This window comes from Apiotrichum porosum (assembly GCF_003942205.1).
Source record: "Apiotrichum porosum strain DSM 27194 chromosome Unknown scaffold_2, whole genome shotgun sequence".
Lineage (NCBI taxonomy): Eukaryota > Fungi > Basidiomycota > Tremellomycetes > Trichosporonales > Trichosporonaceae > Apiotrichum > Apiotrichum porosum.
Window position 1 is genome coordinate 1,651,514 of NW_021167109.1, and position 16,939 is coordinate 1,668,452.

The window sequence follows — 16,939 nt, forward strand, 5'->3', positions numbered from 1 at the left end:
GGCTCCACGCGGGTCCACAGTGACGACGCGACGACGGCCATGGCCTCAGCGATAACCACAACCTTGTCCATTCTCGCTGTGCATCTTCATCTCAACTCTTCCACATAGCTCTCATACCCTCACCCCACTGCACACATGGCCGCTTCACCTTCCAACCACCTTGCACCACCACCCACACCCTTCACCATCACGCCTGCCACGGCCGAAGACATCGACACCATCGCCCAGATTTCCGGCGACTCGTTCGACCATGACACACATACGCTGCTCAAGGCCCACTGGCGCGGTGCCAACCACCACCGGGACGGCAGCAAGGCGGACCTGGCAACGCTGGTCGACAACCCGAAATGCGATTTCCTCGTCTCCCGCACCGGAAACACCACCGCAGGACCGGGCAAGGTCATCGGCTTTGTGGTATGGCACAAGCGGGGATACACCGAGGACGAGGACGGGGACGAGGACGGGAGCGCGGTCCCGCTCTTTGCCCGTGGCGATGGGGATGTAGCGAGCACCCTGCCGGAGTGTCCGCCACCCGTCCCGGCCCAGCCTGAGCGGGGGACGCAGCTGGGTCTGACCGAGCTCGAGGCGACGACCAACGCGGCGATGACCCACTACATTGCGCACCTCATGCCGGCTGGCACGTCGTGCCGGTTCATATCGCGCATGTCCGTCGACCCGGGATACCAGGGCCAAGGGGTCGGGTCGGCGCTGGTCAGGTGGGGTACCGACCGGGCGGACACGGACGGCGTGTATTGCTGGGTGAGCAGCAGTATGGACGGATACCATGTCTATGAAAAGGCCGGGTTTGTGGAGGTTGGGAGGCAGGAGCTGGTGTTGGACGACTATGCGCAAGGGGTGAAGAGGGAGATGGGGGAGGACTGGGGGTTGTATGTGTGGAAATGGATGCGGCGGGATCCAGCAGCTCGTTGATATGATCAGATGTCACTACACTGCCTACAACACGTGCATGCGCATTTGGTTACTTCTGCTGTTTTAAAAATACTACTCTCACCACGTCCTAGAGCTTGCTCTTGACAGGGCCGACGACCTTGAGGAGCGCGCGGCCGTTCGAGAGACAAACCTTGCCGCCGGCAACCTCGGTGGTGAAACGGACCTCCTCAAAGCCGTCCTTGTCGACGGTGCCGGTGCGCCAGATCTTGGTCACGAGCTTGTCTCCGGGCTTGACGGGCGACGCGAAACGCGCCTGGTACTCCTTGATGTTGGCCGGGTCCGAGCCGCCCACAGCCTTGAGGATACCGTGAGCGGTCGAGTTCCACGAGTACAGGCCGTGGATGATCTCGCCGCCGAAACCCATCTGCTTTCCGGGCTCGGGGGTCGCGTGGAGCGGGTTGTAGTCGCCGTTCAGGCGGTAGAGGAGCGCCGTCTCCTTGGTGGTCTGGACCTCGAACGTCGCGTCGGGCGTCTTGCCCGCTGGCGGGGGGTAGTTGGGGGTCGCGGGACCCTTGGGACCGCCCCAGCCGCCCTGGCCGACGAAGAAGGCCGAGCCAGTGATGGACGCGTACACGTCGCCGTTGGTCTTGTCGACAAGGTCCATCTGCGTGTCCAGCACAGTGCCGGCCTTGCCCTTGTCCCAGACGCCCGTCACCTTTTGACGGATCTCAAACTGGCGGCCCTCAGACGAGGTGGGCAGCTCCTTGAGGAACTTGATGGAACGCTGGCCGTCGACGACGCGCTTCGAGTCAAACTGGGGCACACCGGGGATGGGGACTGCGCGCTGCGAGGCGTAAAAGTCAATCACATCCGAGGAAGTCTTCTTGAAGGCTGGCGGGGGAATGTCAGCTTGTGGTCAATAGAAGGAACCCCCCAGCTGAGGGCGTGAGAGCTGCCGGTATCTCTCGCGTCCGGCAACCTGGATGCAACCGACGCCCTCCGTCCAGCACCACTCACGCAGGATGATGGAGTAGGTGGGGAACACCTTGAAGTCGGGGTGCAGCTCCTGCATGGGTCAGCAGCCGTTCCGTAAAAAACACCCACGTAGAGAAAGTGCAGCTCGTCCTGGGCGGTTGCGCCGATCGAGTTGGCGAACAGGAGGGCATCACGCTTGAGCCATGTGACGGCACTGGGGGGGTACTCGAAGCCTTGGCCGGGGTTGCTCATGGTTGTGACTGTGTGAGGGTGTGATGGAGAGGGAGATGGGGAGAGAGATGGAGTGGGAACGAGACAAGAGGTATTAAAGAGATGGTGACATATGGTGTGTGTGGGGGCAGATGCGGTCTCTCTCCGCCGGTTACGGCTACGCTCGGCAACCGGACATCGAATCTGCGAGGGGTGGGGCATCGGATGAGGCCGAATACCGGACAGTGGCCAGGAAGAGTCCGACCATGGTGCATGCGTGCGTGTTCGTGTCCACTTTTGTTCATGCACACACGCATGCATTGTACTGGGATGTTGCACCGTTGTACACTGTGCATGTCCCTCATATCTGACAGCTACAAGTTGTCGTATCATTCGGACACCTACCCACAGCCCTTACTCCCCGGTGCCCCGGGGCCCATCTCGGCATCTACCCATCTGCATCTACACGTCGTGCTTCCACCCCAGCATCCTCTCAGCCTTGGTCGACACCCAAATCGTACCCCTGGGGTTCTTGGCAAAGTACTCCTCGTCAACCTCGTAAGGGTGCGGCCAGTGGCGCTTGAGCAGCTCGAGCGTCGTGGGCAGCTTGAGGCCCTCGCCCGACTGGCCCACTTTACGCCTGTCTGCCTCTTCCACCCCGTTGCCTTCCCAGCAAACCGTCGGAGCGGCAATGTTGAAGATTTCGTGGCTGGACCAACCTTCAGACGTGAGACCGAGGAGACACGCGCGCGCACAGGCGTCATACGAGGTCCATGCGAACAGGTCCAGCGCCCGTGTGTCGGGCCACGACGTCTCGTAGTCGGGCCGACACATGTGGAAGCGCAGCGACGCGATGCGCGTCTCGGGAGCCCAGCGGACGAGCGAGTCGGCCTGGATCTCACACTCGTGCTTGGACAGGGCGTACGCGTCTTCCTGGAACCGCGAGTCAGATGCTGGCAACCACTAACACCACCACATCCATCTGTCGTCTCCTTCGACTCACCGGACGACGCTCGACCTCCTCGGTGATGGGGAACTTGTCAAACTTGGTGTGGCCAGGAGGCGCATACGACAGGCCGTGGGCGTTGACGCTGCTCGCCTGCACGATGCGCGTGACACCCCTGTCCACGGCCGTGCGGAGCACGTTGTAGCTGCTGGTAGCGTTGTTGTTGTGCAGCTCGCGGTCGTCGAGGCCCGGAAGGGGCATGGGGTACGCGCCGAGGTGGATGACGCCGTCGGCCTTGGCCGCGTCAAACAGGCTGTCCACGGCCGGGATGCTTGTCAAGTCGGCGGTCACAAAGGTGACGTTGGCAGGGAACGCCGGCGCCGTGGCGGGCGGTGGGCGGACGTCGGTGGCCAGCACGGTGTGGCCCTCGGCTGCGAGGTGGGCGAGGGTGTATTGGCCGACACGGCCGGTGGCGCCGGTGAGGAGGATGCGCATGGCCAAGGGTGTGGAGGATGAGTAGGCAGTGAGTGATGAGAAGGGAGAGAGAGAGAGAGAGAGATGGAGACAGAGATATGGAGATGCGCTTCAACGTCCACCTTGACCTGCGGTGTAGGTTTGGACCGACATTGCCGCTTGTTGCCTTGTTGCTCCGCGCGCGGACCATTGCCGGGCCATTTCCCGGAACGGCGCCGGTGGCATGTCCTGCGGGATGCTGGTACCGGCGTGCGCTGCAAACGAGAGTACTTTAATCAAGTAAACCCAACATCGGTATCTAAAAGTTGGTGCTGGAATGGACGCGAACACACTGTGGCAGCAACGGTGTGAGTCACAGGTCGAGTCAGTGATCAGTGGATCAGTGGGATGGCACCTGCTGGGACCGCATGGGATCCGACCCGCGGCCAACCACCCGCCGGCTAGCACGCCGACATTTCCCTAACAGCAAACATCGCAAGCAATGTCTGGATCGTGTGGATCTGGGCCAGGCCGCAACTGGCCGCGGGGCAACACACTTTGACGACTCGTTGTCCATCGCAACCGCACACCACATCAACATCTCACATCAGCATCTCACATCATCTCACCTCATCTCACAACCGCACGGCGCATCCATTAACCACCTCCTTGGCTACAGACAATACCACCGTTACCATGCCGCCCAAGCGCAAGACGCCGCCAGCTCCCATGTCGCCACCAGCGGCACGTTCTGCACCAGCCGAGCGGGATCGGAGCGAGCAAACACGCGCGCCCCACCAGCTACGCGATACAGACCACTCACGTCGCCCGTCCTATTCCCATGTACGTTGCTGTTGGTCGTGGCCGCCAGGCTCAAGCCCAAGCTCACGTCACAGGACGCGACTCCCGGTCCATCCACCGTCCCCTTTCGCAGCTTCCCCGAGGTCCGCGACGAGCGCGAGTACTGGGTCGACGGGCCCTGGGGATGGGACACGCCAGCCGCGGGCCCCAGCAGCAACAGCAACGACCGGGGCGACCGCAGCAGTCCGGGCCCGTCGGCGCTGGAACTGCTCTATCGCTGGCTGGAGATTCCCGGCAACTGGCGCCGGTTCCACGAAGCGGCTAATGGCGACGAGCGGAAGGAGGCGACACACGCGTGTAGCGACTGGCTGCGAGAGAACGGGAGTCCCGTGCAGAAGAGCTGGATCGATTGCGAGGTCAAGGTGAGGCATGCGGCAGTCGAGCTGGGAAGGACCGTGCCTATGCAGCTGACACTGACACCCCAGCTTATTGACGTCTACCGCCTCTACAACGTGGCACGAGAGGAAGAGCTGGCGACGGGGTTTGCGGATGACGGGCGTCCACGCCTCGGATCGCTCATCCTCAGCGCAGAGGTGTCGGCAAAGGACAAGGATGACAAGGCCAAGCACTACTCGTCGGGCCTGCTGTCCCATGTGGGAGGTGAGTTGTGGCAGCTACGGCGAAGTAACTGACAATGTGCAGCCCAGCTGAACAAGATATGCGGGGGACTCGACTACCAGCGCCTCAAGGCCGTCTTTGAGGAGGGAACGGCCAATGGCAACCCCCACATCCAAGCCCATCCATCACATGCAGGCCACCGCGGCGCAAGCATCGACAGCAGCCGCGAACGCATGCTGGGCGTGTTCGCCGATGCCGACCGGCTGCCAGAACGAAACGGCAGCAGGGGCGGCACCCCCGTCCCGGGCCCCGGCGACCGCTTCGACGACGTGGACATGCACATGTGTACGTCGGTGGTTCTTGGTTTCGCTGCCATTCCTGTCAAACCATTCGCTGACCTGCCTCCAGTACACGCCCCGCGGAACGGCTACGACCCGATCGAGGACGAGGCGCGCGACGCCGCGCTGGCCGCGTACCGCAGTACAAAGGCGCGGTTGGTACGTGAGCAAGAAATGGTGCGCGAGCGACAGCTCTCGGCCGACGAGCTGCGGCACCGGGCCATCATGGACCTGGCCAAACTGGCGCACGAGATGGATCCGACTCTGCGGCCGATCGTGGCGTATCGCACGGCGTTGACCATGTACATGGCGCACAGGCAGACGCTGGGGGAGTGAGCTAGGTGGCAGAGGATGAGGATACGGAGGTGTAGGGCTGTATCATTTGAGTCCTGTCCGCTGTCGTGGTAACACGGGCGACGGCTAATCAGCAACAAACATGCCATGACAATAATCAACCCTTGTACTTTCCGCTACACGCTGATGCGTGGTCTGTGCACACTGACTCTTGGGACGCTCTTGTCGGCGCCATGTCGTAGAATGCCGCCCCCGCCGGGCGCTGGCTGGCTGACAACACCGCACCCCCCCAGAACCGCAAGGTGCAGGCGGAGAGTGGCCCACCCACTGCCCCAGTGCTCACTGACCGTAACAGTTGTTCATTCACCCATGCCACCTCGGTGTCAAGGGGATAACTGCGAGCACACCCGCCCGTCAGCCACGTTTGTGTCACACAACGCGACACATGTAGAGACACCCTTCCTCTGATCTCCTGTTAAGCGCCACAAACACTGACCTCTCCGTATGGCATGTACTGTGGATCGGCGAGCGCCAAACAACCACAATGCGCACGAGAGACAGACTCTCAGTATCTTTTAAGTATCGCTCGAGGCGCCGAACAACAATGCCCATTTAAAGGTATGGCCCAGAGAACCGTTACCCACGGCCCACGGCCTACCGGTATCTCTAGCATATCACGCCATGTACATTGACGTGTCTCTACGACGTCTCTGCGGGCTTGGTCTCCTCGACTGCCGGGCTGTTTACGTCAGGACAGGACACACACACACACACACCCTCTTGTTGTACCAGTATCAGTAGGGTACGAACCTGGACACTGGCACCGTTGCAATTGGCGGCGGCAGGGGCAGATCCTCTACCTCTGTGGGGATTCCATCATGCCCGTGGATGCCATGATCTGGACGACCACGATCACCGCAAGCGGCATGGACATGAACACTAGGCCGTCGCTGGCACTATTGGTGTAGGTGGGCCGGGAAACGTGCGCATACACCGGGAGCGCGGAGCACACGATTGCGGCGACGAGAACGACGCGCGGGGACACGTCGAGCATGGTGATGAGGGAGGGTGATGGGAAAGAGTGTGGATGCAAAGTGGAGGCCGTGGGTTGTTGTCGATAGATGTGATTTACAGTAGGCCCCCCTCATCAGGGCCCGGCGGGCGCTGGATTCCTTATTGGGTGGTTTGCATGAGCCTACAGCGTCACGCCGAGGCGGAAAACAACATGGCGAGTGGCGTTAGCATGCATGTCGTGGAATGTATATGGGCCAGAGGTTATGCTGAGCGCTTGTCGCTTTGTGTTGTTGTCAGGTTTGCCACTTGGCGACCTATAACCGCATCCTGCATGCCGCAGTACCGCAGTTTGTGTGTGGGTTCCTGGGGAGCCACACCTGGACGTCTCCGTTTTGGCATGGCACTATCAAGGGCGGCTAGGGTGCTCTGTGAACTGTGAGCGTTTGGTTTCTCTGCCAGATGGATCGGACCCTCCCATGCGCGTAGACGTAGAGACAGACGCAATGGACCCGCGAGGTGTACGAGGTGTACGGAATCCGGACGGCATGGCAAAATGATTTTGTTAATCAGATTAGGCCGAGACATCAACAACAAACGGCCGCCGGGGCCCGGTTGTGACTGGCGATCACGTGACTTTGCAGCTGTGTGTACGGGCGGGCGGGACAGCCACAGAGCCTGCGCAAGCCTCCCGTTGCTGCTGATTACTGTGCAACCCATTTACAACCACGGCGCGTTCCGAGCTGTGTATCCTTTGCTTCTTCTTTGCTTCTCTCTCATCTCTCTCATCGCCCACCCGCGTCACTCCCTTTGCCCGCCATGCTCTTCCATCTCTCCGCCATCTCCATCGTGGCGGTCATCGCCTTCCGTGAGTGCCCTGCCGTTGACCCCCGGTGGGTGGCCAAAAGAGCAGCACATTAGCTGCTCCCCCGGGCCACCGCCGACATGCTCATCCTCCTCCTCCTCCAACTCTCGTCCCCTCCCCCCTCAACCACATCCACTGACACACCCCTCCAGTCATCTTCTACTTCCGCCAGCGCATCTTCGCCACCCTCGAGCCGTACCTGCCCACCTCCATCGTGGCCCGCTTGTCAAACTACACCCCGCTCACGACATACACGTTCGCCGACCAGGCCGCGGCCGGTATGAGCAGCTCCAACTTTGACCTCGAGGCCAACCTGGGAGAAGGGTCCAGCGAGAACAGGATGGGCCTCGACGACGCCGGCGTCGAGGAGGTCCGCCGTATCATGTAAGTTGGGATTTTTTGGGTGTTGCTCGTGCGTGTGGCGGGCTTGCGGGCGGGCTGCGGGGCTGCGTAGCCGGCGGGAAGCTGTTGGGATCATTGGCGGCCAGCCGCGCAGCTGCACTGCAAGCAGACGTGCAGCGCCAAAACCAGTGCACACTCGCCATCACACATGGCCCAGCCCGTGGCCCACCCCACGCAGCCGCGTCTCGCGTCGCGATTCACAACCACAACCGTCCGTACATGGCACTGACAAAGCGCAGGGCCGTCGAGCGGTGTACCTTTGACCAGGCGCGTCTCATCCGCCATAACCGTATCCTCGCCAAGAATGGTATCGCCCCAGACGGTGAGTCGGACATCACAGTCTCTGGTGTGCAGAACATATTGCTGACATGGAGCAGGCACCCCTCTGGACCGCAAGGCCATTACGCGTCTGTAAAGCGAGCGCGCGACCGCACGTTTCATTTTGGCGGCGTACAGACGGCCAAGGCCACCAGCGGGGTCGCTGGCCCGCTGGGTGTTGGGTTAGGGCTACATTGCGCTAGCCGCTGGCCGCTGGCTCTCAGCCCCAGCCCCATCACTCTCGACTACACACACCTCACCCTCACACACCCGACGGCAGCGCCGTTTCTGGATTCCTCGGCCACACCACCCGCACGCCGACACCATTCCCCATCCCCCGCCGCAGCGCGGCAACCCCCTTCCTCCTCCTCCTTTACAAAAGCGGCTCTCCTTGTCCTTTGACGGCTCATACCCCCACCACCCCCAACCCGCCTCGTCTCCATTGACCGTTCCAACGGTCCGCTCTGCTCTCACATACCCGCTTCGGTTTTTTCCTGCTCTCCTTTCTCCTTTCTGTGTTGTTGGTATGCATTCTCCTGGGAACCAAACAAACCCAACAAAAATGAACAAATGAACAACGCCTTTCTCTACTCGCCATAGACAAACTCGAAGAACGTGGGCTTGTCAGACCAGTCGGCGCCGGCGCCATCGCCCAGGCGCCGCGGAGCATAGTGTGCCCCCTCGCCAAGACTTGGCAGGGCAGCGTATGTCGCCACGGGCGAATTTGGGTCTGCGGCAGAGGCCGACGCCAGCGTAAACACGCTCGTCTCCAGGCCGGCCTCGGACCCGCCCTCGTCGGACGCGTACGCCGACGAGCCGTGCGAGTGCGTGCGGTGGAGGCCGGGGCCGAGGCGGTAGTCTGTGTCCGTGTTCGAGTCCAGGTCGAGGGTGCCGAACCGCGACGACAGGGACGTGTTGGCGCCTTCCTCCTCGTCGTCATCGTCGTCGTCATGGCCAACGCCGAAGCGTTCAGTGAGGGACCGGAACGTCCTGTCCCCGTCCCCTTCCCCGTCCGTGTCCGAGCTGTCACCATTGGCCCCGGCACCAGACACATGGACGTATCCCTCGGTATCTGTGTGATCGCCCATTTCGGTGGCCGTGTCGTCGCCCGTGTCTGTGGAGCTGTGCTCGGTGCCCGACTCAGACGCCGAGTGGCCCGACACGTCTGACGTCTCGGGCGTGAGCAGGGCATGCGACGCGGGTGGAGGTTTGGCCTTGACCAACGCCGGGCGGACGAGGTGCGTCAGCCGGACCGTCTCGCCTGTGAGGGTCGTCTGGTCCTCGCCTGGGATGTGGGTTAGCACACCAGATCGGTAAAGTTTCACCCACTCCATGACACGAGCTCATAGTACCGCGCGACCATGTGCACGACCAGCCGGTCAAACGAGTCGGGGACGGCCCAGGTGATGTGGCCTGCGGACCGGGACAGCTCCAGGACCGCGGGGACGGTGCCGTTCGTGACTGGGAGGCCGGGCAGCGCGGCGCGCACTTGGTGCTGGGCGGGCATACGCCTGCTCGGTCCAGCCGCACTGCCACTGCCACTGCTGCTGCTGCCGCCGGCACTGGCGCCCGCGCCCGTCTCGACCGGCGTAGCGTCCACGACGTGCCACGCCACATCGTCTTCCCCCGCGAGCGCATACTCCCCACCGAGCCAGGCGCGCACCGCGTCCTCGACAATGGGGACCAGGACCTCGGCGCGGCGGCCACGGCGACGGAGCAGCTGGCGCGTGCCCCGGAGCGAAGTGGAGAATGCGCCTGCCTGCGACGAGGGAGCGAATGGGTCGGCGCGCTGCGCGGTGATGGCTGGGATGGCCTCGCTGCGCGCAATGGCGTCCGAGGGAAAGGACGGGCGGAGCGGGTGGTGGTGGAGCGGGACAGAGGGGACGAGGTCGCCGCGCTTGGGGGCCACGGCGTGCGGGTTGTCGAGAAAGGTCGCTGCGAGAATGTGTGAGTTGGGGGAAGAGGTGAGGAGGAACTGGGGGGGACTCACCATTGTTCATGCGCCTGACGACACGCTTTCCGCGCTTGCTGCCGACAATGTCTTCTTCCTTGTTACGTGCGGCATCGCGTCTGGCGGCGACTTTTTCGCGCTGTTGCAAGTTGAATGCCTCTACTTGGCGCTGGGTCTTTGACTGGGGGTTCTGGAGGATGGCCGGGAGACGCAGGCTGGTGGGTGGTGTGAGCGGGAGAAGTGGGGAAGGTGGGGAAGGGAGGAAGGGAGGGAAGGGAGGGAAGACGGCGAGGGAAGGCAAGGAAGGCAAGAGACGAGATGGACAGCCAGATAACCACTTCTAAATGGTGTGATGTGATGAATCGATGACACTCACGGTGCGGGTCCTGGGTCCTGTGTCGTCATGCTGAAGGGGGGCCTTGTGGAGGAGAAGAGGGAAGGAGAGAGATGAGACAAAGTTTGGAGGTTGTGGAAGAGGTAGAGGTACTGTAAGAAGTGTGTCGACTCCCCCCTCCCGGATCCGATATCGGGCCACGGGCCACGGGGTGGGCCATGTCGTCTGGTCGTCCTCCACACGAGACTGGGTGACTGGACTGATATTGCCATATTGCGCTAATTGCCACCCGGCCACAAATAGGTGGCATTTAATTCCAGCGCGCCTACAAAAATAACAGGCACGCTTGAATGTGGTTTACGTAATATTGCTTTTATATGGGCCATGACCCAATCCCTGGATATGGTGCGTGCGGTGGAGGACCGAGCGAGAGCGCGCGCCAGACGACGAGAGACGCCTTGCGTCCCGCGCCGCGCGTTTGTGTGGGCTGTTGGGTGGGTCCCTTGATTCCATCGTAGGTCCGCCTTGCTCTCCATCCCATATCCCATCCCATCTCAACAACCACCTCCTCTTCTCAACGCACGCTCATTATCCACATTCCCCAACACACAGCACACACACCTCCCTCCCCCCCGCCTCCATCCCCACACCCCCACTTCCACCGTCCTCAACACTCCCACCAGCGCGTCCACACGCAAACGGGACCGCTGCCTAACCCTTCCCCCACACGCTCCGGCCCCGCACAAGACAAGAGCACAACCCGCGCGTGGCCTACGACGTCTAGCCGATAGAAACGAACGCACGACTACCAACCACACTCCTCGTCCTCACCGCGAGCATCCCCCCCCAACCACACCTCCTCTTTCCATCCCCCAAACCTCACGGCCCACCGTTTTTTCGGCTCGACACACAAACCCATCCAACTTGGACGCGTCCCAGTCTTTAATCACACCCCGTCCCGTCCCGTCACGACCCTCTTAATCCTTCCCCCGTTCCACACCACCCACCCCACATTCAGCCATCATGGGTGGATCATTGAGCAAGGCCCTCGGTGAGTGCTGCAGCAGGCGGGGAGCTCGTAGAGCACGTCGCGATGGCATAGGAGAAATGCGCCCACTGACGCCCGTCCTTTGCTACTCTCGCGCGCGCGCAAACACAATCCTGCAACCGCATTCGATCACATGCACGACCCTCCTCTTTTCTTCGCCGCCATGCACGAACCGCTTGTTGTGACCGCCTTCTCCCGGCTTTTTTTTTCTTTCTTTCCTTCCACCGCGCGCACATGGTTCCTCTTCCGTCCCCACAGGCAAGCTGTTCGGAAACAAGGAGATGCGCATCTTGATGCTCGGTCTGGATGCTGCCGGCAAGACCAGTGCGTTTCCAGAGTCCCTCCCATGAGCCGCGATAAAGCCTCGACTCGAGGAAGGATGATCCATTGCTGACCCGCGCGCGTAGCCATCCTGTACAAGCTCAAGCTGAACCAGTCGGTCACCACCATCCCCACCGTCGGCTTCAACGTCGAGACGGTCACGTACAAGAACGTAAAGTTCAACGTGTGGGACGTCGGAGGCCAGGACAAGATTCGTCCGCTCTGGAGGCATTACTACACTGGTACTCAGGTGGGTTTGGCCTGGCATCTGGCTTATGGCTAACCCAACCAGGGCCTGATCTTTGTGATTGACTCGGCCGACCGCGACCGCATTGACGAGGCGCGTCTCGAGCTCGAGCGCATCCTCGCAGACAGGGAGATGAAGGACTGCCTGTTGATGGTGTTTGCCAACAAGCAGGACATCCAGGGCGGTGAGGTCAAAGGCTCGGGACCGAACACGAGAGCCGCACAACTGACGCTTACCAGCCATGTCGCCCGCCGAGGTGACGGAGAAGCTTGGCCTGCACAAGATGAGGGATAGGTCGTGGTATGTCCACCCCAGGTGAGTACAGATGAGCAGATAGGTCCAGCGTGAAGGAGCCCCGCTGACGACCTTTCTCCAGCTGCGCGACAACGGGTGAGGGTCTGTTCGAGGGCCTGCAGTGGCTGTCCCAAAACGTAAAGGGCACCAAAGCGTAAACAGGACCACACCCATCTACGAGCTTGTGCCCGCGTCATCCGTTGTCTCGTTTGTTCAACAACCAAGATCTTGTCCGCCTCGTCGCTTTACGTTCTTCTGGTCCCCAGTCCTCTCTCTGCGCTCCCATCTCGTGCATCGCTGCATTTGGCCTCTCGCTCTCTCTCTCTCTCTCTCTATCCTCTATCGCTCTGTCTCGCTCGCCCGCTTTTCGCCCCGTTCTTAATCCCCTCGCCAACCACACCACCTCGTCGGCGCTCGCCTGGTCGCTCGCCGTCGATTTACCAGCGGTTCGTATACATGTCGGTTTACAAAGACTACTACAGTTACCCCCCCCAACCTCACGCTCTCAACGTAAATGGGTCAACCCGTCCCATCCCCTCCACATCCTCTCGACCCTGCGAGCCCCACACACTGTCCACTGTCCGCAACACGCGCCAACCCGTCGGTCGTGCGTGTCCCGTGCCGTGCCGTGCGTGGTCGACTCGTCTCACGGGCGGACTGTGCTCGCCCACCCCGTCGTCGTCTCTTGTATACCCCCCCGTCTTTGAAATGCAAACCTTATGAACAGAAGAGAAGCACATGGATGGCTGTGGTGTTGCCGAGGCTGGCGAAAGGGCCACCAGCCCATTGGCCAATTGGCCATTGGAAACGAAGAGAAAACGGTCCGTGTTGGATGGTTTGAGGAACCGGCACAGCGGTATGCTCCCCACCCCCCACCCCCCACCCCCCACCCCTCACCCCACTCCCCATGCCGCTCGCGGCCGGCACATTGTGGCCATGTGCCAGCGTTTTGCGCCATATGCCATGAGGGTGACAAACCCATTCCCCGGCGTACCGGCGTACTTCGCTACTTCGCCTCCTCCCGCGCGTGGCTCAGAGGCTCAACAGATCAACAGGCCTGGACCTTTTCGTTTTCTCCAGGCCCACGTATTTGTGTGTACATGTTAACACCGTCCATGAGTCGGCGGAAGAGACCGGACGAGAGCATGGGGGAACGAGCGAGCGAGGTACATTGCGGAATCCGCTGGCGCACTGGGCACTGGCGCACTGGCAGAGCACGTTCTGCAACTCTGTCATTTGAGCGGTGGTTGGCGGTTGGCGTTCTCGGACTTCTGCCTCGTCGACGCCATCGTTGCGCCCGGCCAAGCTTGCAAGCTTGACTAGTGTCGTCCCCGTCGCTGATCGGTGGCCAGAGGCTGCGAGTTTCCAAGGTATGGACGGGTATCGGTCTCCATCGCGCACGAGCTGCGTTGATGCTCGACCTGGGAGGCGGCGTCAGAGCGCGCCGCGTCTCGTAGCTCGTCGCTCCCAACGCGATATCGTGTGCCACTCACTCGCGATCACTCGCGTCACTCGACAGCCCATCCCGTCCGCGATGCTTCTCTCATGTACACCCATATACCCGGGGAACCCTTGCTGCCGTGCGTGCCGTGCGTGCCATTTGTGCCGTGCGTGCGCAGTGTGTGCGCTCCTGAGCAGCAATGACAGCCTGACTGACCGCCGCGGTGTCCTGACGAGGGACGCAAATCACACCCAGAGCGGGAAATCTGGCGTCGTGCCCGCCCACTCAACCCGCCCCGCGGTAAAAAGTCCATCTCCTGAGAGGCTTGAGAGGGTACAGACGTACAGACCTCTACTGCCATGCTGCCAGCTGGCCAGCTGCCTTTCTGAGCTGCGAACGAACAGGGAAAACCCACATCCACCACAGGCTGGGCACAGGGAATGACCTCATTCAGCTAGTCACTTTGCGGAAACACGACAACGACCAAAAAAAGGGCAACGAGGGAAAAATGCCGACAGGGCCATTGCCGAGTTTGGTACGTCTTTGGTGCATGTGCGCATTGCTCGCATTGCTAGGACCTCTGGAGGCTGCAGGCCCAGGCGCGCAGGTGCGCAGGTGACGGCCGCAGCACGTGACTTGGATCTTGCAGCTGCTGGCCTCGCTGGACGATAATATACTGGGGGGCAAGCGAATATGACGGACAACATGACGCACAGGTGGCGGCGGTGAGACAATTGCTTAAAGAGTGGTCGAGGGCTCTTGGCGTGCCGCCCCTTCCCCGCCGCCGCCGTCGTCGCACCTCCGAAGCAGATGACGGAGAGGGGGACTCTGGTGTACCGGTGACGACAGGGGCCAAAGGTTCGGGCCGCTTGCTGGCCGCTGCCTGCTTTTCGGCAAGAACACAGACACGGTCGTCTCCCTCGCAGGCATATGCTTAATGGACGAGTGATGTGTACGAGAAACGGCCTTGATCGCTTGATCGACGCATCGCTAGCGCACTGTCGACGCCTCACGCGCGCCGAGCCATAAAAGCCGCGCCGAGCGCACAAAGTCCAGAGCCGCCGTGCCAAGAGACGCCGCACATTTCAGTGCAAAGTGGGTTTTATGCTGTGCCTCCCACGGGCCGGGCCGACAACAGAAAGAAACGGCTCTGGACTTTTGTTTCCTCCTCCTTGCCCCCCCCCCCCCTAGTTGTTACCTGTCACATGGGCAAGCACTGCCAGTGTCACACATCCTGTCTAGGATCTTGGGCTGCTCCTGTCGTCGTCTTCGTCTTGGGCAGTCGGTCGCACAGTAGGAGTGCAGGGGGGGAGGGGTTGGAATGAGAGTGAGAGACAAAGTGACGTACCGAGATGACGTCGTGCCTGGGTGGGGTTGGGTGGTTGGAGAGGGAGAGGAGGGGGTTCCGTTTTTTGTAATATACCTCCAGTCGCAGCAATTCCTCGGCTCCCTCTCTCTCTCTCTTCTCATTCCCCTTGCACCCACACTCTCCTCCTCCTTGTCGAAAACAGTACACCCACATCTGTCTCCTCCAGCGACACACAATCCAACAACACTCGCCTCGTCCACTCGACAGACAGCACACATCACACTCTTCCCCCTATCGCCACGGCCGGGCCTCTGCCAAAGCCAGCCTTTCTACCCGTCGCTTGCCGCCTGCCCTCTCCCCGTCCCCCCCAACAGCGCATTCACCGGACTGCTGCTCTTGCACATCCACACATCAAAGGAAGATCTTCTATCTCTCTCACTATCGGACATCCACAGCCCCCCAGCTGCAACGCCAGTCGGTCAATTCGGTCAAAACGATCGGATACACAGCCGTGCCCCACCTCCCCCACTGCCAACATTGGCCGTAGCCCGAACGGGACACCTTGTTGCCACCTGGCATATCCCCACGTCTCTGCTCTTTCTTTAACCCACCTACAACGTCACTCTAGGCCACCATGCCATCTCCAGCGCTCCCGGGTCTGTTCTTCGCGTTCGCCGCCGCCGTCCTCCTCCTCTTTGTGAGTAAACCAGGGCCACCCAAGCTCCGCCGCAGGCCAGGCCACAGGGACATGACACCGCCTATACCTGGCACCTTACAGTCATGTCCCTGTGCGCGTGCACGCAACCACACACAGCATGGCAACGCGTTTGTGCTGACTGTGTTCCCCCCACCCACAGGCATCCGTGACCCCGCCAGCGTGGGACAAGTATGGCTTCCTCGAGGTCACCAGCGGCGCGGCCACGACCGTCTTTGGCGTGTTTGGCACATGTATCCGCGGAGGAGCGTGTACCAAGCACCATGTTGGGTACCCGCTCGAGGCGCAGGGCGTTAGGTGAGTTGTGCGAGCAGAGCAGGTGTGCTTTCAGCCAGTGCCGACAACTAACCACACCCGCCCGCCTGCAGCGTCGACATGAACACGTCCATCCTCCACAACCTGACATACACGTTCATCCTGCACCCCATCGCGGGCGGCTTGGCGTTTTTGGCCTTTCTCTTCGGCATCCTCGGCGTCGGCGCGGCCTCGCGCGTGGGCACGATCCTCATGTCCGTGTGTGCCTTTTTCGGCACGCTCGCCGCCGTGGTCGTGTTCGTCATTGACATGGTCGTGTGGAACGTCCTGCACAACCGTCTGACGTCGAGCAACGTCCCGTCGAGTCTGGTGAGTGGCGGAGCCATGGGAGAGCCATGCTTGCCATCCGTTGTAACTCCCAGCTGACATTAACTTTCCCCCAGGGCATTGCAAACTGGCTCACTGCCGGCGCCGTCGCCGCCCTCCTCCTCTCGACGTGTACGGGCATGTGTGGCTCGTGTGGCCGGTTCGCCACGGGACGTATGGCGGGAGAGAAGGTGAGGAGGGTTGCACTGCAGCAAGCACAACGCTGACTCTCGATTACAGTACTAATATATAATATGGGCGCATTTTCGGCAGAGAACAACGTTTGAAGAGAACGACCAACACACGCACACACACAGACACACATACACCGACATCGACGCCGCGACGTCACTGGCGGCGCTGACAGGATTCCCCTTCGCCCCCGCTTCCCGTTCCCCCAGCCCAGACACAGTAGGTATTAAGCGGGATAATACCCCCCCCTCCCCCCCCCCCCCCCCCCACCCCACCCATAGACTAGGACTGCAGCGAGGTAGTATTCGAGGCAAGCGCATGAGCGACCTGATGGCATATATGGA

General features: G+C 61.3%; 9 protein-coding genes across 9 annotated transcripts; 5 read left to right on the plus strand and 4 right to left on the minus strand.

The window, feature by feature from the left end:
- Positions 1-135: 135 nt before the first annotated feature.
- On the plus strand, positions 136-930 carry EHS24_004656 (uncharacterized protein; the record flags this gene model as incomplete). Its single annotated transcript, XM_028620219.1, has 1 exon — positions 136-930. One exon carries the CDS (start codon positions 136-138, stop codon positions 928-930), a length of 795 nt encoding a protein of 264 aa, XP_028479191.1.
- An 88-nt stretch (positions 931-1,018) lies between these two features.
- Positions 1,019-2,118, minus strand: EHS24_004657 (uncharacterized protein; the record flags this gene model as incomplete). Its single annotated transcript, XM_028620220.1, has 3 exons — positions 1,019-1,782; positions 1,909-1,957; positions 1,996-2,118. The coding sequence occupies 3 exons, from the start codon at positions 2,116-2,118 to the stop codon at positions 1,019-1,021; spliced, it is 936 nt and encodes a 311-aa protein (XP_028479192.1).
- Positions 2,119-2,538: 420 nt separating this feature from the next.
- Positions 2,539-3,517, minus strand: EHS24_004658 (uncharacterized protein; the record flags this gene model as incomplete). Its single annotated transcript, XM_028620221.1, has 2 exons — positions 2,539-3,009; positions 3,080-3,517. The coding sequence occupies 2 exons, from the start codon at positions 3,515-3,517 to the stop codon at positions 2,539-2,541; spliced, it is 909 nt and encodes a 302-aa protein (XP_028479193.1).
- Positions 3,518-4,171: 654 nt separating this feature from the next.
- On the plus strand, positions 4,172-5,568 carry EHS24_004659 (uncharacterized protein; the record flags this gene model as incomplete). Its single annotated transcript, XM_028620222.1, has 5 exons — positions 4,172-4,318; positions 4,372-4,698; positions 4,762-4,936; positions 4,979-5,239; positions 5,303-5,568. The coding sequence occupies 5 exons, from the start codon at positions 4,172-4,174 to the stop codon at positions 5,566-5,568; spliced, it is 1,176 nt and encodes a 391-aa protein (XP_028479194.1).
- A 657-nt stretch (positions 5,569-6,225) lies between these two features.
- Positions 6,226-6,580, minus strand: EHS24_004660 (uncharacterized protein; the record flags this gene model as incomplete). Its single annotated transcript, XM_028620223.1, has 2 exons — positions 6,226-6,265; positions 6,387-6,580. The coding sequence occupies 2 exons, from the start codon at positions 6,578-6,580 to the stop codon at positions 6,226-6,228; spliced, it is 234 nt and encodes a 77-aa protein (XP_028479195.1).
- Positions 6,581-7,356: 776 nt separating this feature from the next.
- On the plus strand, positions 7,357-8,219 carry EHS24_004661 (uncharacterized protein; the record flags this gene model as incomplete). The annotated part of the gene is made up of 4 exons (XM_028620224.1): positions 7,357-7,405; positions 7,555-7,786; positions 8,044-8,126; positions 8,182-8,219. The coding sequence occupies 4 exons, from the start codon at positions 7,357-7,359 to the stop codon at positions 8,217-8,219; spliced, it is 402 nt and encodes a 133-aa protein (XP_028479196.1).
- A 490-nt stretch (positions 8,220-8,709) lies between these two features.
- On the minus strand, positions 8,710-10,478 carry EHS24_004662 (uncharacterized protein; the record flags this gene model as incomplete). Its single annotated transcript, XM_028620225.1, has 4 exons — positions 8,710-9,407; positions 9,452-10,057; positions 10,113-10,288; positions 10,450-10,478. 4 exons carry the CDS (start codon positions 10,476-10,478, stop codon positions 8,710-8,712), a joined length of 1,509 nt encoding a protein of 502 aa, XP_028479197.1.
- Positions 10,479-11,430: 952 nt separating this feature from the next.
- On the plus strand, positions 11,431-12,475 carry ARF6 (ADP-ribosylation factor, Arf Arf6; the record flags this gene model as incomplete). Its single annotated transcript, XM_028620226.1, has 6 exons — positions 11,431-11,458; positions 11,714-11,779; positions 11,863-12,026; positions 12,069-12,207; positions 12,263-12,338; positions 12,400-12,475. The coding sequence occupies 6 exons, from the start codon at positions 11,431-11,433 to the stop codon at positions 12,473-12,475; spliced, it is 549 nt and encodes a 182-aa protein (XP_028479198.1).
- A 3,226-nt stretch (positions 12,476-15,701) lies between these two features.
- On the plus strand, positions 15,702-16,649 carry EHS24_004664 (uncharacterized protein; the record flags this gene model as incomplete). The annotated part of the gene is made up of 5 exons (XM_028620227.1): positions 15,702-15,764; positions 15,925-16,079; positions 16,151-16,406; positions 16,481-16,594; positions 16,644-16,649. The coding sequence occupies 5 exons, from the start codon at positions 15,702-15,704 to the stop codon at positions 16,647-16,649; spliced, it is 594 nt and encodes a 197-aa protein (XP_028479199.1).
- Between the last annotated feature and the right edge of the window lie 290 nt (positions 16,650-16,939).